Here is a 25,659-nt window from a genome sequence, read left to right as displayed (position 1 = left end):
TAAATAGTTGTTTTATTTCTGCAAAAAGTTGAAACAAGACATTAACAATACCGAGAAATACAGAAATATTCGAGTAGTACTCATCGGAAGGAAAACTTGATAATACATGCTAAGTGCATTTGCCATTTTTATCGATACATCGTGAAGACGGCACATACACACCATAAAGAATATAAAGACTTCATATATATGTGTTTCTGATGTTTTTCTTCATTGTTAGGCAGAATTGAAGCGCCACTTTATATAGCTCTTTATTATTGCTGCCATCTGAGGTAAGAAGGCGTACTCCAGTTAAAGATGACACTCAGTTCATTTATACTTATTTATTCAGGTACTATAAAATTCACACTTGAAAGTAATTATGGAATCTTTATTTTTGTTATTTCTTGTTTTCAGCACAACCAAAACTACCGAGAAAGAACACTTCCGCATCCCTAAGGCACGAAATGAACACATGTCACGAGTATGATACACAAACCTACAAAAACGAACACTATTATGAAATTATAGTATTGGGAATAAATGAATGTGCTAATTGAAGTTATCACAGAAATGCTTGTGTTGATTCATTCAGCCATTATAGTAAGGCGTTGTGTCCCATAGATGTCCATTTGCTCTGCTATGCTTCAATGAAGGATTTTTGGTTTTCACTCTCTGAGAAAAGAGTGGGAACCAGAGGCTGTAGTAGTATGAAAATAATTCCTCATATAATATTTATTACTTAACTTTCTGTGTCTATTTCTTGCTCCTAAATAGCATACGTTGCTTTATCTCGAAATGATGAAATGGATATTTTGCCTCTGCTGTGAAAAGTGGGCAGATAAAAGAAAAGAGACTTGTCTGCTCTGCGCATATATAACCAAATGAGCTCTTAGCAAATAAACATCTGTTGAGAAAGATAATAGCGTATAATTTTTGCATAGGATCGTAGCATATGATTACAGCAGAATATTAAAGCAAACGAACTCTGCACAAGTTGGAACTAAAGGAAACCAGCAAATATTTTATGACGTCGCTTCACAGTTTAGGCAGTCGTTAATTGTCCGCAATAAAGTAACTATTCAACATAAATGTTACTGCCTTTCATGATTAGCGAATCGTTTATCACCGCAATCGGTTGGTTCTGAGCCATGAATGATAGAAAAGCAGTAGATTCAATTAAAGGGATGATTGCATTTAAGTGTCATGGAATTCTTCTGTAAAGGAAACTTACGTACACTCAACGCAAAAACGCAGAAATAATTCGACTAACTTATTTTTAGTATCATCCCAGCTTTCCCTGTTTCTTCTCTATATTTGCGCTGTCAAGAAGCCAGTTGGATTTCCCATCTGCACCAACAGCGTCATAAACTGTATCGCAGCGTTTTGCTCAGCACCCACACAATACTCGTGGAAAACGGGCATCATTACAAACACATTATCTTTCCTGCGCTTTGTTCAACAGCTTGTAGCAGTGGAGTCAAACTATCGAGAACTTGTTGCAGTATTAGGTCCGATAGCAAGTTACAGCAATGCAGTCCCACAGCTTGCCATTGGCTGGCAGATATTTCCCGCCATTTAGCCAAACGTCTTCAGAATATCGCTTAGCGGGGGCAGCATAGACTTCGTCTTTGGTTTCTGGACGGGCTCAATGGCCGGCAGCGATTTGCAGCCCTCTCCACCCGGTCGGTACTTTGTGCACACGGCGTCCAGGATCTCGCCCGCGTACTGGTGCACGATGCCTTCGGCGTAATCAATGTGGTCGTCCGAGCAACTTCCTCGAATAGAGTCCTGGACACACTGCTTGTATGTCGCGAACGTGCTGAAATAAAACGCGTACACAGAAACATTACAACACAGTGAACGCCGTCCGCGCGTGGCGAATAACGGGCGCGTGTTTGTATGGGTAGTTCACAGCGCCACTCTGTGGCAACAAGCACGTTATGCACCTGACAGGCCAGCCTCTCGGCGCGCTGGCCCCACCCCACTTCCCAATAAAATTGTAGTCTGTGCTTGGAAATTGTCGGCTCAAGCTCTCGTTGCTCGTCGCTCGCGCTAGCAAGCAACAATAACTCGCTACACACAGGCAAGGGCATGAGTATTATAGCGTTTGCATTGACTCGTATGCAAAATAAGTGTAACACTGCCAATTCCGTGCCATATGAGAGCCACCAAAGCGAAATCTCCTCTTCGAATAAGCTTGTACGAAGACGATTATGGGGCATTTGCATTTAGCAATCGGGGCTAGTTTTCGAAGGGATTATTCCTTCATTTCAAGCAGATTCCTCAATTTGGCATTCAATTTAAGTAATTTAAAGGAACACCGCTCACATCATACGCAAAGTCAACAAATGTGACACGTAATGAATGTGAATCGCCCAACCCTGCTTCGCACCGACCATGAACCCTATTGCATTGTTTCAGATTTGGCGGTGAGGATCGACCTACCCGTCCCGACGTGGGAGCAGCCCGCTGCTCTACCGCCTTGACTGGTCGCGTACTTCAGGACCTAAATACAGTTCCCTGCCTGTCTGCCGCTCCGGAAACTTCGCTCGGTTTTGAAGGAAGTGTGAGAAAGTCTTGTACAATTTTTGGCCACACGTTTCTTTCAGTTCTTCAGTATGGGGCCGTGCTTGTAGCGATTTGAATTAGCCGTGCAAATAAAGTGCACTCGGATTACGCTGCGCCCTCGCGAATTACTCAGAAAATAAAGAAAACAGTACGGCCATTGTACTAATTTGTACTAATTGTACAAATTTTTCTGCATTGCTTACGATAACTACGCAATTCAACTATAATACCCTCGTAATACCATGAACTTGACCAATCACGTCGCTTCAACCATTCAGGGCCTAACACTACAATGCAAAAGTACGGACCGGCAGTAGGACCGAATTTCGTGCTACGGCAACATCCCGCTCACTTAATTTAGGCTTCTTTACTTTGAACTCAGCCTAATGTTGTCATTCTTTTCTTCTGTGTATATTTTAATCCTTATAGCAGAGTTTTTCTGGAATGCTGAGACGGATTTGTGAACAGGATAATATTGCGTTGCGCTTTCCATAAACGGAGTGTTCGATTCTATCACTTCGAGTTTTCTTTTTTGAAGCCGTATCTGCGTTCGCCGAAATACACTTCTATGAGCTTTTATTTGCGGGGAGTACAGCGACTTGAAATCAGCCACGCAGCATGAATACTCCTTCAAAAATTGCATCATGTCCAAAAGCAGCGATAACATAGCAAAGAGTTCTAAAATGATGCTGTATTCCAAACGTCTGCTTCAGGTTCGTAGCGAGGCATGGGTGCCTTTCTACGAGTGCGCGTAATGGATAGATGCGCCAGAATTCAGTGATAAAATGAACGTCGCCGTCCCTTGTCGCCTCCTAAAATAGGTAACGAAGTTGTGAAGACATTTTCTGATTGTAAGAAGTGATTTTGGTGGCTTCGATCAAAATCTGCGCCTATATCTTTTGTTGTTCGCAGCGAAATGTTGTTTTGTGGTTATTTTCATCATCTGTTGGCGATAATAGTCGTGGCGCTGTTCGTACATTAGTGTGTAGGGAGAGTTTCGTAAGTGGTACTATCGAAGAGCTTTGTTCTTGACACGTATTTCGGAGGTGCAGTCTTGAGCTATAGGACAGGCAACGCTAAACTTGTTTTTGAGCATCCCGCAGATGTATTATTCCTAACCAAACATTTCAATGTGTGGCAGTATAGCTTTCCCTTTGAACTCTTAGTCGTGTTGCAGAATTTCATGCGGGCAGCTCGTGGTAAGGCATACAGCCATCCGAACGCAATTTGCGTATTACCTTTGACGCGCTTCAAGGAGCTACGCATTTATCGCACGATGTCACTGCTCCAATTTTGTACATCGCGATGCTCGCATTCTCACTGCGGCTGAACTATGTTCCACGTGGATGCTATTTTGGCTCGCTAAAAGTAGAGCGTGGTGTAGGTCCTTTTGCAGCGCAGGAAGTACACGTGGAAACATAGAGGTCGCGTTAACTAGTGTAGAATACTCGAGAAGTGGGCTCCACGTTGTACAAGTTTAACGGTACACTTTCAGCAAAGTCCGCCACGCTTGGGCGAACGCTTCCTGCTTTCTAAATTTTTTTTTCGTTGCTGAAGGTGAAATTTTATGTTTCCCGAGTTCGTGGTACTCAAGCTAATGTTTTTTTTTTTCATTTCGATGAGTAACATCGCTGTGTTTCTGCTGACAGGTGTGAGGTTTTGTTAAGCTCTAGCTCTTTCATTTATTTTACAGGGTCATGGAAACCTCGTGTTCTTTCTCTCTTTCATCCGCTTGTTCAACTGGCCTCAGTTCTGCGGCAGCGTTATGGCGCCTTCTGCGCAGCGCATGATGAATGATTGCAAAAAGCTTGAGATTTATTTTAAAAAAGGATGTCATACAAATGGCAATATTGCCACAACAGAGGCTTGAGAGCTCGGAATGAACGTTCTTCTTTTAAAGCACGCGCGAAAAGTCGAAGTGCGGAACATTAGCCTATGGCCCTTAGCTTGATTGTGCTCTATAGACTGCATTTGAAAAGCAAGGTGACATTTTAGTGAGTGCTGAGAAAAAAATGCATCTTTCATGCCGCAAAGTTTGCATAGACTCTCTATTATTGGCAAAACGTTGAAATGAAATTGAGGCTACACTTTTAGTCAATTCCGGCACACCGTCCCCGTTTAAGCGTGCGTACTGAGTTCAGCCAAGACCACAGCACATAAACGTACTTTCAAGCAATACCATGCGTGACAAAACGCGGGCGACCCGCTGGTCGTGACTGCTTGCGGCCGATGAGCAAACGCAAGGCTGATATGCAACCCTGCCAAATAGGTGTCAGCAAAGCGCCACCGAAATGGTGAAAGTGTGCAACGAAGCAAAAGTTATAAGGAGCGCAGAGAGAGACGATCTCTGCGTTTAGGCCTGTGGTTTCAGAAGAGAAGAAAAAGCGAAGGGCTACAGTAGACAACGAATCAACTAAGAAAGAAGTTGTCGCCTCTATTTTGTTGGCTTGCGTGATCTTCGGGTGGTGGAAAAAATCCAAGGCTGCGCCGCGAAAACATGGCCTGAGGGGGCGGATGGGTCGATTGTTGTCGGTTGCCATAATTGTCAGTGTGTGTGTGTGTGTGTGTGTGTGTGTGTGTGTGTGTGTGTGTGTGTGTGTGTGTGTGTGTGCGTGCGTGCGTGCGTGCGTGTGTGTGTGTGTGTGTGTGTGTGTGTGTGTGTGTGTGTGTGTGTGTGTGTGTGTGTGTGTGTGTGTGTGTGTGTGTGTGTGTGTGTGTGTGTGTGTGTGTGTGTGTGTGTGTGTGTGTGTATGTGTGTGTGTGTGTGTGTGTGTGTGTGTGTGTGTGTGCCGAATACATCATGCGACTTTGTTTGTGCTGTGGAAGCATCCGTCCGCGTCAGGGAACGCTCTCAGTGGTCTGGGTGACGTTCCCGTCAGCCGATGTTAACGAAATTTGGAAGAAGCTTGTTCAACTTCAACAAGGCATGCCAGTGCGACGGCCACACAAGAGTCATTAGAAGCCACGCGCAGGTGTGCGTTGTGTGCGACTGAGAACCAGTGTCCGATTTCCAAGTCAATTTTTGCTTCGCTTAGGCTAAGCTGCTTAAATGCTTAATTTGTGGCATTGCAATATTATAAGCCAGTAGGTAATAAATCGCAGCGATTTAAAATCTTTACATGCAGTGACGGGCCACGCGCATGAATGTTTTAGCGTGTGACGCTTGACGCTAGCTATAACTGCTGGCGTAGTGGAGTTTCTGTTTTCTCCATTTGCATTATTATTCGATATGTCCTCCGGGCGGTAGCCTTGTGAACTAATTAATCATTTAAATTCTATGGGCGAATTTTCTATAGTCCATGCGTTTTATAGCGCAGTAAGCAAGCCCGTGTTCTGTTGTAACCCTTAAATCTTGAATTTTTGATCGCCTTCCTAACTTCGTGAAACGAATTCATTGCATTTATTATTGGAAGTTTGTCGATCATCTGTAATTATAAAGAATTTTCTCGCGTGTTACTCACTTTCCTCTGTTTAGTGTGTTTATTTGCCTTGTTTCTTTACGTTTCTCCCTTTCCTGTACAGTGCATTGTGTTCACTTGAACTCCAAGTTTACTTTGGCTCAGAACTTGGTTTGACCCGCAAATAATCATTTATATACGGCGACGTACTAGCTCCAAAGTGTCGTTTTGCGCTGGAAGCACAATGCACCACAGCTTCTCTTGGAGATGAGCAGTACACTCGTTACATATACAAGGTGCAAAGCTCTATACCTCTGGTAAATTTTCGACAGTACGATAACTTATGTACAGCGTATAAGTTTGGAATTTCATAAAAGGCCAAAAAACCTGGTTTTCAGTACTTGCCTCGTATCGTAGTGTTGTGGACAAGCGGAAGTGCATAGCTAAAAAATCATGAAAAGGAAACAAGTTCGGCATATTGCTTTTCTCAAACTGCGCAGCGTTCATTTCCGGCTATGCATTACCAAATAGCCACAAAATGGGCTTTATTACCCTTCCGCCAGGGGCCACGTTTCTCAAACGAGAAAATATTCACAAATTCTTTTTGTCACCTTGCTGAACTTTTACCGTAGGCAAACAAACCTAGAGAGAGTAACACCAACAGCGAATTCCCCGACGACAGCTGAACACCTTTGTCTCTAGTGGAATCATACAGTGGGCCACAGCACCCGCAAACAAGGAATATGCCAAGAACGGCTGTTCATTTGAGTGCGCTAATATGGTACCTTTGTGATGAAGCACAAGATAAAAAGGTGTGATTTCGCCAGTATGCTAGAGGGGGAGAACTCATCGAGCGAGAAGTGTTTCACAAATTGCTCGCACGTGAATGAATTGACGTGCTGAGACTAGCTGCAATATCGTCGCAGGTAGGCTCACATTCGAGCGTCCTCTCACTCATTTATGCTCATTTCTTGAAACTGGGCGAGTGCTGTTGAGCGCAATAAGATTTTTGTACTTGCAAACTGACGTTCGTTAGGTGTGAAGAGTGTGATTGTATGTCATCGTGACCGTTTGTTTAAGATATGCTTTATAATTCAAAGGGCGAGCGCGAAGTAAAAGGTAAATAATAACTAAGAAGGAGTAAGACAACCTATTGATGTATTGTTTGCAAACATTTCTGCAACCATGCTAGTGCTTATGCCCAAGTCTGTGAGGAAGGGAACCCTTTACAGTATCTTATCAGTATGTTAGGAAGGCGCTGAATAAGTTTGGGCGAGTGTGAATGGGCAAGTGCAGCCGAATGAAGTGCCATTAAGTGTAAGATACATAAATGAAGGCCGGCGGGAAATGGGGGCCACTGAGGGAATGACGAAAAATGTGAAGGTATAAAAGTGTGAAATTAAACATAAACCCATGCCCGTGCAGTTTATTCCAAGGAATGCAAAATATGTGAAATATGTTTATTCATAAGGTGAAATCACAACTGAACCTATTTTATTACTCCGGTTGCCTGGCCAGAGTATTACTTCTGTTCATCTTTATCGTCATGGTTTGTAATGTGTAAGCATTCTGTGGCGAGTACCCTGGCCCGTCAAGCCAAAAGTGTAATGCCGTGTATCTTCTTGGAAACACATAATTTGCAAATACATTTCATTGTTATAACAGTGAAAATGTAGTTGGAAGCATTTAAGCAATAAGGAACAATTTCATCACCCAAAAAATATCTAGAATGAAAATACCCATTGAGATACGTAGGGCTCCTTAGAATATGCACGGGGTAGCGTATAGTCAAGGTAGGTCAACTCTAATTTTGGGGTTGGTTTAACTTTAAATTTGGGATTTGGTCAACCTAAAATTAGGAAGTAGATCAGTTTGAAATTCGGGGTTGGGCCAACTTGAAATTGGAGGGCGGGCCAACCTAAATTGGGAGGTGGGTCATCATGAAATTTGGGAATGGTCAAATTAAAATTGGGGGTATGCTTACGCCTACTTAGACAACTACAGGGAAGATTGCATTTTTTAGAGCGCAGCTTTAGGAGCCCGTTCCTGTGTTGAGCGTCGCCGTCCCTTGTCCTACCTCGGTGCAACCGAGCGAACAAGCACAGCGAAGGGTGAAAGAGCGAACGTGGAAACATGGCGTTAGCAGAGAGAGCGCGAAGAGGACAGCAGAGGAGCCACCTTGAAGCACCGCGCGACGGCGCTCACATCCGTGCATGTGAGCCAGCGGAGGCACCGGCAAAGAAGGTGAAAAGAAAAAGAAAAGAACCAGAAAGGTCGCTTTCGCGAATAATGGTCGCCGCAAGCGTTTCCCGGTAAAGATTCCAGTTGCATAAGCTGCAGTTTCCGGGAAGCCACAACTGTGTGGCCGGTCTATATATAGCGCTATGCGTCACGACTCTGCCATTCGGTGCGTTGATCGGTTCGACGCCTCCATATATTGCGAATTGCGAACACTTATAGACCTGCGCACAAATTTAGCATTAACGAGCGCCGTAATCTTCAGTGAATTTTTAAAGTTTATCTAGAGCACGTATGCACTCTTTGCATTTCGATGAAGTATTATTGAAATTGGTTTTTAATAATTAAAGTGAAATTCAAAACAGAATGATGTAATTTCTAATGTCGTCGACAAATTGCATGTCCTTCACAATAAAATAAGGAAATGAAATAAATAAACAAATAAATAAATAAAAACAGAAATCAGGCCCCTCGGTTCACCCCATTTCTTCTCGTTGATTACATAACGAGGGCCTAGAATCCGGAACGTTGATGCCTTCAGGTAGCATATGTGGGTTTATTGACCAGTTGCGTTCACCCAAAAAAATCTCGCTCTCGTGACGCCTGCGGCAGAAAGGATGTTCCACGTCCGCCGCCAAGGTCTGTGAGTGGTGGCGCTGGCTAACAATCCCAGGGTTCTACTAAGAGCACATAAATACCCAAGAGAGTGGATGGGAAAAAGGCGCCGCAGTAGTTCAATTGGTAGAGCATCGAACGCGAAATGCGAAGGTTGTGTGTTCGGTTTTCACATGCGGCAAATTGCTTTTCATCCACTTTAATTTCCATTATTCTATCGTTTATTTATTTTCATTTATTAAGCACAAGTAATTTCCCCTATGTTGTCCTTGGTTTCAGTGTTTGTTGGCTTCTTATGATATGACTAATAAAAACCGGGATCCTCGGTTAACCCCCTTTCTTCTCATTGATGTCCTTCACAATGTCATATATGTCATACACATGTGAAGCGTGAGACAAAATGTTCTGCAGTGAGTTATTGACACCTAGTTTTTTAGCATCGAAACAGGTCCTTAGAGGAAGGAATAAAAGATAAGAAAGCAGACAGGTTAACCAGTTTAAACACAAGCTGGACAAAAAGATCAAGCGAACAAAATGAATTAGTAGAGCGCAGATTTCAAATAAAACGGAAGCATGTATGCAGAGCAACTCGATGCAGCGCATTGCAGCAACAGCCCGCATGTTAGGTAGCAGAGCAAGGTAATAGTGTTGAGAGAAGTCTGTGCTGTGGTTATCTTCCCAGTTAAGGTGCAATTACGGATACCTAGATTGGTTTTCTATACAAACCAGGACCAGGGCATTCACATAATTTCTTTCTGATCATCTGACTGCCTCAGAAGTTTACGGTAAAAATGAAGGCATGTTTCCTGCAACGTCACTTTTATATTGACTTTGAACAGTTATTGAGCAAATCACAGCCCTAAGGGCCTAGGTTAAACCGTGTCTGGTATTGTCCAACAGCGAGTGGAATTTCTTTTCTATTCCGATACGACAGTCGCCAAAAGGTCCATGGGTCATTGGGACGAAGTTTTCTGGCCATGTATGAATGTTATCGGATATGTCAGTGATGACCAAGCAATTAAGTGAAATGAAATGCATATTTTTAAAAGTTTTCTCTCGCTTATTGATAAAGTATACATACAGTGCTTCAGTTAAGTGTATCAGCCTTCACCTAAACACAGCGACAATTGTGCTAAGTGCGCTCCGCAAGCCAATCGTTTCATGTTTTTATCTCTTATGACAGCTTTAAATTCAAATAAGTACAATTTAACGCAACAAATTTATTCTTTCTTTTCAGATTAATGATGGATGGCTCTATTTCCATTAAAAGTACTGTCGCTTAGACGTCTAAAGCTTCCTTAAGATAACTTGTATATACTACACTAGAATGAAACACTCGGGAACATAAGAACTTATAGTTAAGGTATTGAACATACGTGTGTTTTGCTGAGACTTCTACGCGTCGCAGAAAAACAAAGTAATCGATTACTTCTGTACGAACTTTTCATGCCATTGCCAATATACTGTAAATATACCCAGTTGGCCTGGAACATCGAGAACGTCCTCTGCAGGTTTTCCTGCATAGTTTATTTTTACTAACTTTGGCTTTTTCAAAAATTTCATTGGCGAACTTCCCTCGTTTTTGCCGCGAAGGCACCAGCAGTGACACTTAGAACGGTCTCGATGTGCACGCTGAGCTGTAGCGCAGTGCTGCAACGTATGCATATCTCGCGCACAAGATCGTCGTTACTCGGCATGTGGGTTCTGCCGGGACTTAAAGACGATGCTCCCGGTTGGCGCATTGAAAACGTGCAAAAAATTGTTATAGGTGACTTTTTGGCAATACCATCCTAACTGCCAGTCGCTATAGAGATATACGAAAACCGATTCAGTTCGCCGACCGTTCTCTGGTGGAGAGTGAGCTTTAGGAAAGTCATATTGAGCTCCTTGGTTTGGCTGTCTTAACATGGCACATCAGCGAGGCAGCTGTGTGACACAATCTGAGGCCTTCTGCGGTTATGCTTGCCCCCGAAATCTTGTTCTCAAAGCTTGTTACAGAATGTCTTTTTAATGAAGTAACGAATTACATATGTTCGGTTACTGGGAAAAGCTATTGAATTAAAATGAGCGTTTACGAGTAAAAAAGAAATCGTCAAATTTCAAAGTTACAAAGAACTGTAAAAGATTACAAGCAATTATTTATATGATATTCATTACTCACACGTCTGGTTGTGTTCCTGGTATTGTACTTGTGTGCAATTTTACATAATTTGGATTATAAAAGAAACAATTCAATGAAGGTGCAGAAGGCGCACTGACAGGCTCAATTTTCGTCGGTCGACACCGCATGAAGTTGAAGCGAGTTTATGCATTATCCATATTTTGCCACTTTTAAAGTTGTATTTACAACAACACTGCAGATGCTGCTTATGCGGTTTTTTATTTTCTGTTCTTTTTTGTCGTCTGCTTACTGCTTTCAGAGCTTGGTATATAATGTGTTGAAGGCATCGAATAAAATTGCGGCCTGTACTTTGTATTACCTTTCATTGTAAGTAAATATTCTCATTTGAAGAGTGTACTAAAAAGTGGGAAGTGCTTTATTAGCAATCGCGTCTACATGAGTGTTCGATGATAGATAGGATGAGAGATGAACACCCATGTATCTTATTGTTGATGCAGAAACTATGGGCCCGCTGTTTAATATGTAATCGCATAACAACGGTTTAACTGTAGTTCTGAATCTGATAGCTTTGAATTTATTATTGTTAATTTCGATTTGCCCCTTATGGCACCATTTACTGAGATGTCTAGATCATACTCAGGGTAAGAGGTGCCCTCACGGTTAGTAGTTTGTCTGTAGATGACGCAATCGTCAGCCAAATGTCTGAATATGGAACGCATGCCATTATTATTATGGTTAATATAAACTGAAAAAAAAACCAAATTAGGCCCGAGCGCGGAAGCCTGCGCTACTCCTGATTTCACGTGTATTAAAGGAGATGAACGGTCATTAACAAAAACTGTATGCTACTGATTAGTTAAAGAAGTGCTAATTTACCTCGTTATACTCGCATTTGTGTTAAGATCTGACAGCTTATGAATAAGCCGCAACACAGGAGCAGTGTCACAAGCCTTCGCGAAGTTTACAAATATGGCACCAATTTCATGGAAAGAATGAATGGAGGGATGCAAGTCATTAAATAATTTAAAAAGTTGCGTTTCGCAAGTTTGATAATGTAAAAATCCGCGCAGATTGATAAAGAAAAAGTTATCTTCTCTAGTAAACTTCGTTACAGCAGATGAAATGCTGTATTCAACAAGTTTGCAACACGTGCTGCTTAAGGAAATTAGTCTGTAATTTGATTTGTTAGATGGATCATCAGATTTAAATATGGGAACTGCGCGAGCTTCTTTCCAATAGTTTGGGATGCACATCGTGCCGATAGATTGCTGAAAAAGGGTGGCTAAAATGTGACACATTGCAGGTTTGGACAGTTTAATCAGTTTAGGGCCGATGCTGTCAGCACAAGGAGCCGAGTTAGTTGTAAGACGAGTTAGTCGAAGTCGAGTTGGTGCGTTACTCACCAGCAGGCGTAGCCAATCTTGTGCTGTTGCTGAGCGACCTCGGAGCTCGTCTCCAGGACGGCGGTGATGTTTCTGTTACATTGGTGTATCCTCGGTCCGATAGTGTTCATGCATACCACGTACTTCAGGTAGTCTGCGACAATACATAAGTATGATAATCGAGATTGAAAAAAACGCTATACACTAATGTTACTGAGATTCTATATAATACTTCTTCCAGTTTGCTTGACTGTACAGGAGCACCGAAGAAGCTTTTTCAGGAGCTCTTGATAGCCTAGGCTACAACAGATGAATTTACGTTATTCAGGTAGTCTGCCGAAAGTAAAAGTGTAATAATCAAGAATGAATAAAGAAGAGGGGCCGTACTATTATTCGTGATATTTTAAGCGGTGTAGTTGTTATTTTTGCTTTTTGGTATTGAGCACTGAAGTCGTGGTTGAGAGGTGGTGATGCTACCTATAATGAACAGACGAGGCTAAGTAGGCCGACAAGGACTGAATCGCGTAACTTAGGTTGTGACATGGCCACAACGCTAATCGCGGTACACGGTAAATTCACGGTACATTGGTATAAAGATTGCTTACAGAAAATATTAGTCTAGTTTTTGTTTTTATTGAACAGCGGTTGAGTCATTAGATATGCTATTTTGTATGAATTACTCGTGATCTCAACCAATAATCACGTTGCCTTTTAATGCAACAGATCGAAACGCATGCCAAGTGCACTGTCACATTCGAAGTGAAGAAGGCGACGATTTATTTCACCGAAACCGGACGTGGGCGCCTCCTGGCACCAGGCACCATTGACGTGCACACACGCTATATAACCTCACTGCTTAAAACTGAGTGTATTCAGCACTGGACTTTGGAAGAGGGAAGAGCTGGTTGTCGTAAGTGTCCAACAGAAGTGCACAATTATAAAAGTACATTTGGGAGCTTTCCACGACACAGTCAATGCAAGTCTTTCAATTTCTGCACTCGCCTAAATGGTGCACTCTTGAGTAGTTGCTAATTACATGTGATCACCTCTTTCGCTTGAACAGTCCCTTTCATCTTGTCAGAACTCGCACTGCTCTTGCCCCACAATGTGAAGAAGCCGCTTTAAAGATGATGTAATTGTATGTTTGTGGTACTATCTAGCCAGTCAGGGTACGTTCCCTAATTACGTAGTCAACCGTTACCTAAAGAAGGAGCAAAAAACGTGCTAAATTTTTTTTTTCTTATTCCTTAAAGATATTCCAAAAGATCCTGGTCTTCAATATGGGAGAAAATTGGGCAATCTCAGGTACAATTACAATGGATTTCAGAACAATGCTGCTATGGAAAGTCGAGTCACCCCACGGTATTAGACTAGAGCGCATTTATCCCAACAGAAATGTATGTTTACGTAAGTAAGTGGAGGAGATGGTGGGAAAAGTACTGCGTGACTGTTTCTTCAATGGCCCCATGTTTCCTTGAAACCAAACAATAACAGCATTAATAACTCAAATGACAGAAAGACAGTTGCAAGTGTGAACTCGACTGCACTTCTCATGTACTACTCAAACCTGGATTCTCAATGTCGGTCCTTGAGATAGAGCCGCCTTCCAAAATGTTTACATCATGTAAGAACAATGCTACGCTATTAAAAAATTGAACCATGGGGCGACTTTCATTTACCATCTCGTATCGGTTTGTTAGATAAGTGCATCCTACGTGAATTAAAAGACTCGGCGAGAAAACTATTAACGTAATTAGCATTGCTTGTTTGTGCTCATTACATTGCTTACACAGAACATGTGCAAGCAAAAAATTCAAAGCAACACCTCCGGAATTACGCGAAACCGTGTATATAACTCATAACAGATGTACCACAATCAATGATAAAAAGATCAAGGTATTCAACCATGTATCAGGTATGAGATTGAAGTACAGGCCAGAGTGATTCACAAGAATTATTTTTCAGAAAAAAAATTTTTATAACATTTGCAAATCCGAGCCTTTCTTGGCATCGAATTAGTGTTACCGATAATAGATATTAAAATAATCTTTATTGTAGTTAAAGCGATGCTCAACTATGTTCTAATCAAACCTCTCACTTCTGAAGTGAATGATGACATTTGAATGAATGAATGATTGAATGAATGAATGAATGAGTGTATGTTGATTTGACCGAAAATATAAAGATCTGTATAAGAGGCTAACAAAAAAGCATGAGTGTCACTCACTTTCCCATTGAAGAAAATACTAAAGCACACACGGTAAGCAAGCTACTTCTAGTGAATAAATCCATTATAATTTGAAGGTACATGTAATGAATGGAAGAAATGTTGAATGCTATTTGCAGTTTCGAAGTAAACAACCATTTCAGAAGCGAGAACAAATAAACGTTAACTTTTTTAAATATTCCTATAGGTGGTGATCCGTTTGCGATAGTGTGTATGGCAGGTTGATAATTTAGAATATCTGCAACAAGGAATGATTGATTTTGGACGCCGTAAATTGTCCGTAGCTTGCTTTTGTTCTATGTTATGTACCTCGTGTTAAAATTGTGGTGTTCTTTGGGAAGGTGTTTCCTGAAAAGGGGGCTTTTATAAGCCTGATGTCTTGAAATATTGCAATGGCTGTTTTTTGTTAATAAGATGTTCTATTATTAATATGCTATCCTTCTTGAAAAAAGGAGCAGTGTGACGTCTACAGGGCGCATTCTGAATTATACGCATCATGCGTTTCTGCAAGTTTAGTAAGCTATCGATATTAGTATTAGTCGTGGTACACCAGACAAATAAACAGTATTGAAGGCGAGGATGCACAAGGCTATAGTGCAGTAGCTTCTTCAATTGAGAAAGTAATAGACGCTTTAATTTATTAATAATGCCGATGCATCTTGCAATGCTAGATCTTATTCTGTGGGCATTACTGGACCAGTTTAAGCTTTTTTTTTTAAACATAATAACAAAGAACCTATGGCACGTAGAACGTAGCATGACTTCATCACGCAATTCTATTACTATGTTATGATCAATACACTTGTTACGAAGCCAAGAAGCAAAGTATTTTGTCGTTTTAATGTTTATTTCTAACTTATTTACTCTAAACCATCCTGAAAGATTACTGAGCCAAATATTTGTTTCTTGCTGGAGACCAGATAAGTTATCACGAGAAATATAAACATTAGTGTCATGAGCATAGGTGGCTATGTCAAATGTTATAGGTGTGTTTGTAATATCATTAATGTTTAACAAAATATGAAGCTGCCTAACAATGGACCCCTGTGGGACAGTAAATTTGATGTTAACCACTGCTGACTTGGAATGACAGATGTCGGTGCACTGTGGTCGGTTCGCTAAGTAGCTTTTCACGAGGTTGGGAACGGTTCCCCTTACCCCATAATCATTTAACATTTCTTATAAAATATCATGCTCAATGGAATCAAACGCCTGTTCGCAGTGTGGAAACATTTAACTTGTATATAGCTTCTCTTCAGTGTTATGTACTATTCTTTAATGTGTAGCAGCACCGTTTCGGTGCATTAGAGTTTTCGGAAACCGTACTGTATTTCTGTTATAGTATTATTTCGGGTGCAGAAATTTAAGATTCAGTCCTTAATAACCTGCTTTATATCTTTCGGAAAAATTGACAGAACTGAAATCGGTCTGCAGTTCTTCATGTCGTTCCTGTACCCCCTTTTAAAAATTACCTATACTGGTGCATTTTTTTTTTATTTTTTGGGAAATTCACCAGCACACAATATTAAATTGCGCGTGTATGACGTGGGTTTGTTAATATGCATCGCCACAGGTTTTATTGGCTCTGCCCTTACGCCCTCCACATCACATGCTGTGGGATTCTTTAACATCAAGAATAAGCTATTTATTTCCCCTTGAACTGTCGGTGCAAGCAGTAGTCGCTTGCTCATACTACAGGGAATATATGACCTATATTTTGTGCTATCAATGTTATCACCGCATTTTAAGATTTGTTGATTTAACTTAGCCGCCAGTGATGTCCCTGTGAGTGATAATCCTTTATGAATGACCTCAAGAACGATCAAAACTGCTGGTCTAATTAAAGTGTCATCATTATTAAGTATATCAAGCACGCATTGCACTGCCTACAAGCCACACTTAGTGCATTTCGTAATTTGAATATAAGCGACCTGTACCTCTCAATGAAGTTTGTATTTGCATGTCGTGATGCTAAATTTGCTCATAATAAATTGCGCATTAACACGAGACGTAAGAAAGGCGCAGAAGGAAATGCGCCGTAAAACATGGTTATAGTCAGCGGTAATTTAGAGAATCCTGCGCCAGGATAGATTGGCGGCTCGCGCACGTGGCTGCCATAGAGCGGCCTTTACACTCACTATCGTGCTGGGGATGTCCGACGGTGCACTTCTCCTGAGTTACCGCAGTGATGCCATCAAATATGAGCTGCACCATTCCCTTGGAGATGCCGTTGAGGCAGTTCTTGATGTAATCCTGTAGGCACTTGATGTCGTTCTCGTCGGACCTGCGACATTTTCGATAGAAATTATGACCTTAGTACATCTGACACAAATAAGAGACGGGACCGCTGTGACATGCATCAGTCCATGTAGGGTGCTACTTATTGCCCATTTCGCGCATCAAACTTCTTAGCTGTGAAATTAAGTAGATATGTTTACTTTGCGCTACAAGCGGAGGGCTCCCCTCCATACTCCACTCTTAGTGAAGTCCTGCATAACGTCCTTGGTATAAGCGTTATGTTCTAGGTTTGGCCCAGGCCACCGCATATAAGTGTTCTATAAAGCGAGATCACGCGTGTCAAAACGCGGCCTACCCGCTTTTCACGGATGTATGCGGCCAGTGAGCAAACGCAAGGTTTATATGCAGCCCTGCAAATTTGGCGCCCAAAAAGCGTGTTGACGCGTTGAGAGGGTGCTTCGAAGCAAGAGCTGAAGAGGCGGTGAAAGAGATTCTGTGAGGGAGAAAAATAAGGGAAAGGCAAAATGAGAGATCGAATGGACCAAGAAAGTAGTCGTCGCCTGTGTGCGTTGCATTGATGGTGGAGGACGAGGAAAGACTGCACCGGCAGGGAAGGAGCGAAACATTGCGTGAGCACGAATTATGGTCATATTTTTGCGCCGGCAAACTTATGCGACGGTGTTCGTGTTGTGAAGTCTTCTGCCTGCGTCGATGAATCGATGAATGCACTCTGTGATCTCAGTGATGTTATATTCTACCGATGTTACCATAAACTTCAAGAAGCGAGTGCGACTTCGACAACTCATCGCAGTGCGACGGCCACGGTGAATCGACGGCCATTTGCGCCGGACCATCGGGCCCCAGGAGTGCGTGCTGTACAGCTGCGAACCAGTCTCAATTCGGTAGGTTGATTTTTCTGTACCATACTACTAAATGTTTAATTCATGCCACTGCATTAGTATGAGTAAGCAGATAACGAGTCTTGGTGATTTGAAAATCTGAATGTGTAGTGCTAATGCGGACAGGCGCATAGAAGTTTTGGCGTGTGAAGGAGCTATAAGTGCACGCGTAGTTCCGTTGCGGTTTCCTCAAATCGCATTACTGCTGGCGGTATTTTTCTAGCGTATCCTGTGGTTGAAATTTCATACGGGCTTCCGTTTTATCGATCCTCTAGTAATCGCGTGTTTCTAACCTTGAAATCTTCCCTTTTTATCCCCTTCGTCGACTCGGCGAAATGAGTTCATTGCATATCACAGGTTAAGTTTGTGGAACGATGACTACATTCTGAACAGCTTTCTGGTGTGTTACGCACTTTCCTCGGTGTAATGTGTTGATTTGTGTGGGTTTCCGGCTTTCCTGTTCAATGCGTCGAGGTCACTAGAACTCAAAGCCCAATGCAGCTAGAAGCTTGCTGGACACGAAAATAGCCATTTAACTCCGGCGACGCAGCAGCACCGAAGTGTTGGTTTGCGCTGGAAGGAGCATTTGGCACAATATCTCTTGGAGAGGAGCAGTACACTCGTTACATGCAGAGGCGAAGTTCTATGCCACTGGAAGAAGTTCTACGGCGCGATATCTCACGACGAGCTAGCACTTTCAAGTTCTATTGCAGACTGAGAAATCTGTGGGTTTGAGTACTTGCGTCGTTTCAAAATCTTGTCAGAAAGCAATGCTGTATTGCAAAAAAAAAACTCTAAAATAACGAAAACATATCAATAAGTTGGACATTTTGCTTGGTGTAGACGTGATTGCTTTGTTGTATCAATTTTTGGCTGTGGAGGTACCCACTATCTCAATATGGGCCTTAATAAGACCTTCCTTTCTTGTGAGCTTTTGTTTCTCAAATTATCACATGTCTGCAATTTCTTTTTATTCTCACCTAAATGTATCTTTTTTTCTACACATGATTAAAGCAGAAGAGGTTGACGCTAGTAAGAACGCCACCAAAGAAAGCAGAACCCCTGCTCTCCAGTGCAACTATACAGTGGACCACAACACGAAAATAAGGCCAAGAATGGCTGCTCATTGCAACGCGCAAAGATCATACTCTTGTGGTGATGCACGCGAAGAAAATGGTGACACTTTGCCAGCATGAAAGTAAGGTGGTGCTCAGAAAGAGACAAGTGTTTACAGTACTGCTCGCATGCGGGTGGCATTGAAGCACTAGCACGAACTGTATTGTGATTACAGCTAGACGCACATTCAAGAACTCTCACTCATTTATGCTCATTTCACAAGAGTGGGAAGTCACTGAGTTTAGGCGAGTGTAAAATGAGCGCCAGCGTAGCTGAATGCCAGCAAGTGTAAGCGGCGTAAATGAGTGCCCCTCAGCGCCAACTGACAATGTGAGCCAATTAGTTCTTACTTGCAAGTGTGAAGAAATATGACTGTGAAATAAACAATAAGGCCAGGCACATTGATTTCATTTCGAAGTCGACAAGTATATGTAAAATGTGTTTGTGCAGGATGTGGAGAACGCAGCTGAAGCGCATTTCGCTCGCTTTAGTTGCTTGCTCAGGGCATTACGTGCGTTCATCTATTGCCATGGCTTGAATACTTCGTTTACACTGTGCATGCACTTATTGTATTCTGACTAAGTAGAGATGGAGTTTGGTGCTAATAATTCCAGTGACATTTCAAACACAGTGCTGTAACATCAAAGGTCGGACACATTCGCATGTTAACAATTTATGCGTTAAGCACATGTGAAATATGTCATACAGAATGCTCTACTGTCTGTGAACAAATCATCGCCACTTAGTTTATAATGTTAGGATGGAGAGCTAGTTGAGCATGTTTAATTGTGAAAGGCGCCCAGACAATGACGGACAAAGACAGAGACACGTACACAAAGGACACCTTTTTTTTTACTTCCAAGGATGTTAATTCAGGAACACACGCCACTATTTTATACAAGGAGCACTATCACAGTTCCTCCGTGCACATTCGCGTTCAGGTAATGCAGTTCTGTTTGCGATAATGAGATTGATGCAAAACTCACGCATATATTACCGGCCTCAATGATCCTTTTCGCCTAAGTTACCGATCCAACCCATTTGTCACGGCTTCTGGCCACCACATTGCAGGATGGAAAATATGGCGTACATTTGCAACCTCTACAATAATTTCCAGGCAGTCCTCTCTCATTTCCATCATTGATTTGATTTCGCCTCGGCCTATCATTCAGGCATTCCTAGCTTCGTCTCACGTACTTTCTACCACACGACAAAGGAACTTCATAAGCGAATCCTGCTCGATAGTGAACGTATATTTTCGTGATTTGTGAAACAGGCCGGTGCCTTGCGAAAAGCGGGTTGGTTATTCTGCAGAGCCCTGAATGCTTGCACGGGGCAGAAAACACCACCTTTACATTAGCTCACTTGGCAGTCTTCTTCGAATTATGCAACATGCGGTGTATGTAAGTATGGCGGCTACCTTTTCTTTTTCGCGAGGTGGCTCCTATGCGAGTTGGTGGGTTCGCGACTTCTTCAGGATCTTTTCTCCTACGGAAACTGGCACAAGTTTTGGGTAGCCTGCCTCTTCTAGTCATTCAATCTGCTTATGAAAACTTTGAGCAGCTACATACGGACAGGACTTCTTCAGAACGTTCAGTAGGCACATGTTAGCAATGTTGCGTTTAACTAGCTTGACCATATTGTCCTTCGTCGTCTTCGTGTCCTTAGCATCAGATAAGTTTTATAATGCGGATAGGTGCTCTTAGAGGAAGGAGGAATAAAGAAAGGAAGACAGGCAGGTTAGTCAGTGTAAATACAAGGGACCTACTCTGTGCTGGGAAAGGGTGTGAAGAGAATGAAAGGAAACAGGGACGCCGACATATTAAATAAAAAGGGAAAGAATGTGTGCACATCAATACGATGCAATGAACTTTAGTAACAGCCCTCATGGAAAGAAGCAGGACAACGCAAGGGTGTTGAGCACAGTCTGGACATTGGTTCTCTCTCCAAACAAGGGGCAAATAAGTGCAGTCAAGTTTGGTTTTCTAGCCACACCACAATGAGAACAGTCACATAAAAGAATTCGGATCGTTATGTCGCAGGATCAGAAGTTTACGGTTAACATTGAGACATGTTTAGTGCAAGACCACTAATATATTCACCTTGACCAATTATTGAACAAAACATAGCACTAACAGGGCTATGGGGAAACAGCTTCTGGAATTGTTTAACATTCAGTGGAACTTCTTCTTCATTCCAGGTACGACGATCGCCTAGAGGTCCAGAGACATCAGGACAGATAACTCAGAACATATACGAAAAATATCTGTTGTGTTTGTGATGACAAAGCAATTAAGTCAAAATGAAACACATATCTGAGAAGGCTTTTGTTTCTCTTGTTTGCAATGTATACATAAAAAACTTCACTTGCATCTCTCTGCGTTCACCCAAACTCTGCGGAGTGTGCTCCGCAGGACAATAGATTTCTAATGTTGCTTGGCTCCCAGAGAAGTTATTCAATTCAAACACGCGCATTTTCTTGCAGCACTTTTAATCTTTATTTGTTCATGCTAGTCATGAATAGCTACATTTTCATTAGTTGAGAGCACTTTGCTGTTCCTCATAAGATAAGCTATCTATAGAAAATGGACACTTACATCAAGTTTGGCACGCATGTGTGTCATGTTACTGATATTGCAATTACCTGTTATTTTACATAATCTTGGTTATAAACAAACTTTTTTTAAAGAAGGAGAAATGGGCGGGCTGATAGACCCGGCTTTTGTTGGTCACAACCTGAGGAAGTTAATGCAAGTTCATGCGTTATGCTTTATGCAGATTTTAACAACTATAGGAGGAAAACACTGCCTATCTGCTTTTATATTTCATGTTACAAATTTACTTTTTACAGTCAGAGCTTCGTATATAAGTCCTTATTCTGTGTTAAGAGCCTACAGTGAAACTGTGCTGCACACTTTGTTGTATTGTAAATAAATAATTCTCCTTTAAAAAATATGTTCTGTGCCTAAGTCTGCATGAATGCACAGCATGCTTTCAGACTGCGTGCAGAGATGAAAAGGACATTGCGCTAAAGCATACTTCAAGTGGTAGGATAAAAGCTTATCATTTTAATAACTGTATATGGGCGCAGTCGATGTTACAAAGGCAGAGAGACTCAACAAATGTGCACGATACCTTAATCCGAATTCAATTTCTTTTTCAAGATAATTAAGTACGTGACCATGCAGTCCATCTAACCTGCTTGCAACCACTTCCTGGCACGCCTAAGTCTGCCTGTCACTCGACACAATACCATCGTGCCTGCTTAATACAGCGCGTCGACTTTAATACTGTAGCCACGTTGTTCTTCCTTTATATATTTTCATAATTAAAGTAATTTTTGCATGAATACGGCTCGCCTTCCACACCGAGAGTTGCTTGCACTCCAGATAGAAGGAAGTGCTCATTGCGTTGGGGCTGATTACACAAATGTTCCATGAGATAAAATAGTCAAATCGCGGTTATTCCAGGTTCATTCTGAGTCGCAGCCGTCGACTTGCAAGGATAAGAATGGAGCTGTTGACAACTTCGATACACCGGCAAAATCGCGTCTGTTTCTGCATTTTCGAATAGCTAAACTGTTCTTCTGACGACAGTCGGCGCGATAACCCGGTGGCAATAGAGGTTCGGCGCCGCCTGTCTCATTCCGACGGATATGCAAGAACACTTTTGTTCCGTTTGTGTGTGTATTAAATAACCACAGGTGGTCACGCAAGCTCTCCATTACTGCGTCCCCCGTAATCCACGGCAGTCTCGGGATGCTAAGTACCATAATATAAATTCTTTAACCACACCTTGATTTATTTCCTCCCTTCCTTCTTTTAACATCAACGGCACTGCAGGTAATGGCCACGGTAGCTAGCCGCAACGTCACCTGCGCCCGGCAGATAAAGAGGATAAAAAAGCTAGCGTGTCCAAAGCAGTGAAGCTTCCGATATTTGCAGCACAATTATGGTACGCTCACGAACGGAGATACTGAGGCGCCTTGCTGCTTGAAAATGAACACTGAATTCGTAACTGCAACGGAGCGGCATAAATGGCATGGTTCGAGAGCATTGCTTACGTACTCACTAAAGCTATATATGTCAGTCTTACGGACGGGGCATCCCTGTTGCGGCCCGCGAAAGTGAATAGAAATATTCGTAGGTTCAAGAAACTTAGACGTGGCGGCAAAATTCCGCCAGCTTATTCGACGTCTCAGAATAGTGTAGCCGTATTGCCGTTATACCGTCGAGGCAGCGCAACTTTGAAGCAAGTGCAGTTATCTATAGCTGCAAGTGTGCACATTGGCGGCGGATCATATTTGACTGATGCTTGTTAACGAGGTTGAAAGTTTCTCGGACAACGCCAAGTTCCCGGTTGAACAGCGACTGCAGTGAACAATCCGCAGGATAGCGAATCAAGAAGAACGTTCGCCTGGCGAAGCAGTTTCCTTTTCGTGCAGCTTCCATCCACATAACCACATAAGCATTTCCAACAGTTACACGAACTATATGTACACCACACACGATCGCCGACGGTGAAAAGTCGACATAAAATGCCACCTCGGAAGCCCAATTGTATGTACAAATAGCTATGCCAATCCTACGTGTCAGCCTAGTGAGATGGTGTAGTGGTTAGATGGTGCGGTTGTCACGCGATGTATTTGGGCTCGATTCCCCGTGTGACGCTCTTTGTGTTTCAATATTTGTGGGATGGGTTACGAATTTCCTATATAAGCTGTATCTATCAAATCTCGTGCAGAACGAAACTGGGCGGCACCTCTAGAAGAAATTTTTTTTCGTGAAAAATGCCCGTTGGGCCGCATAATATTTGAGCCGCCTAGTAAGCCGAACAGATTTCATCTCAAATGTCGCATAAATATTTGGCGTTATTCATGATGGTTTCTTAGCGGCCCTTCTGTGCTGTAGATGGGGCCGTTTATATGCGGGCCGCAAATGCAAGAGCCGCATAAAATAGGCTGCATATGCAGTAAGCCACTTGGAGTGAGCCATTTATAAGCGGCGAAATTTTTATCTACTTTCCGTATTATATGCGTTGTTTTAAGCCGGAATTGACTATAAGTGTAGTCATAATTTATTTATTAGTTTCCAAAGTAGCGTCATTGTAGAGTTAGAATTTCAATGGGTTCTGCAACGCTGGCGAGATAGCTTGTCGGGGGGGGAGGGGGCGCCAAGGGCGTCATCACGATGTAGCGATTTCCGGCAATGGGCGTGATGTCAACCTGCGGCACTTTAATCGCTGTTAGAGAAAGCGTGCCCCAACCGTATGTTCAGCCGCTCGTCAGCGCAATCGCAGGCCGGACGAGGAAGCACATCTGCGCTACCTTTTGTGAAGAAAGGCCCGCCTGTGCCTGTACCGACGTACACCTTACCACTAGGGCTCTGAGCGCTCTGAGAAGGATCAAGGAGCTTTGAAAAACCCGGCGAATGTGTTCTGAGTGGCCAATTTTGATCATCCGAGCGTAAGGCGCGCCATCGGAGCGCTTTGGCGTGCTGAAAAACGATAGTCAAATGTACCTTAAATGGGCTGTTAGAGTGTAGCAGTGGTGGCGGGAATTTTAAATTCTCGAGAAGGTAGACGTTCAGCTGTTCAAGCGAGGGGAACATGTCAATGGGGCGGCTTCCCGTTCCTCCAAGAAGTAGGCAGGAAAAAATGATAAAAAATCTTTATATACAAGCAGACGTGTGGATCACAGAGGCTAGAACATACTGGATACCTATTTTCTGCGAAACCCAAGCTAATATCACTTTAGTCATGACCGGCTCTATAATTCCAGTTCAGCCACATGTAGTCCGGAAGCTCCTTGTGCCAACTTGGTTCCATTCTGAGGGCGAAATTGGGCTAGCTGTTCGTTTATGACGCACTGTTATTAGTATTGACGTTCGATAAATAAACGTGGCGCAAGAAGCATTGATTAATATTACGAGATAATTTACGTCTTCCAAAATCTGTACATGGAAGCATGTTCAACTCAGGGACAACTGAAATACGTCAATGAGCTCAATTTTTCTTCTAGTTGCAACCACACGATTACAATAGGCAATGAAGCCAGGGAAAGTATAGGGAAAACAAGTGTTTTTCCATATCTAGAAATACATAATTAAATACCAAGTCAAATTATTCTTGAAGAGATGACAACATACCGCGTAGAGCTTAAACTTCTTTGTAGGACTGGCACACGGCAAGAAGTGAGAGCTTCTGCACGTAGCACTGCAGTGCTACGTGCTGAGAGCGAATGACAAACAGCGCATGAGAGAATGATGAGAAGCATATATCAATAGTATCGTGCAAGTACATTTTGTTACACTTTGTTATTAAGTACACTGTTTGCGCACATTGCTGTGGTAAGTGTTCTGCATAGCTAAGTGACTGGGATTAAGAGGCACAAACGGGGATGTGCAGGAGATGTAATGCGTAAGAGTGTTAACTGATGGTCAATTAGAGTTTCAGAGCTGCTGCCAAGATAGGGAACTGCACTCGAGGAGGACAGAAAATTGCCTGGTGTGATGGAGTCTGAAAACTTGCAGGTGTAAGATTAGGTCAGCTGGCGCAAGAAAGGGGTAACGGGACACCACTGGGAGAAACCTGCGTCCTTCAATGGAGATAAAATAGGCTGATCTTGATAGTGGCGGTGATGATGATGACAATGATGACAACCTGTGCAGTGGAAGTATCTCCGAGGGAAAAAAGTTAAAAATAAACACAATTTTGTGTGACCTACTTGCAGGTTTCTGCGAGTTCCTCGGCGCCGACGGGTATGTGGGGACCGCTGGCGAAAAAGAAGAGGCTCGCACTGCACTTTTCCATTGTGTCTCGGTCGCAGCCCAACTTGGCAGCCCGACACAATGTCGAGGACAGCGGGAGGCAGGCC

General features: G+C 42.6%; 1 protein-coding gene across 1 annotated transcript; it reads right to left on the bottom strand.

Moving 5' to 3' along the window:
• LOC142588998 (uncharacterized) lies at window positions 1-25,659 on the bottom strand. The gene is made up of 4 exons (XM_075700792.1): window positions 25,510-25,659; window positions 16,671-16,816; window positions 12,327-12,459; window positions 1-1,801 (listed from the first exon to the last, which is right to left on the bottom strand). Exons 1-4 carry the CDS (start codon window positions 25,593-25,595, stop codon window positions 1,558-1,560), a joined length of 609 nt encoding a protein of 202 aa, XP_075556907.1. The 5' UTR covers window positions 25,596-25,659; the 3' UTR covers window positions 1-1,557.

Source organism: Dermacentor variabilis, chromosome 7 (genome assembly GCF_050947875.1).
Source record: "Dermacentor variabilis isolate Ectoservices chromosome 7, ASM5094787v1, whole genome shotgun sequence".
NCBI classification, from domain to species: Eukaryota; Metazoa; Arthropoda; class Arachnida; order Ixodida; family Ixodidae; genus Dermacentor; species Dermacentor variabilis.
The sequence above is the reverse complement of the archived record's forward strand: the minus strand, read 5'-3'. Positions and strand labels throughout refer to the sequence as shown.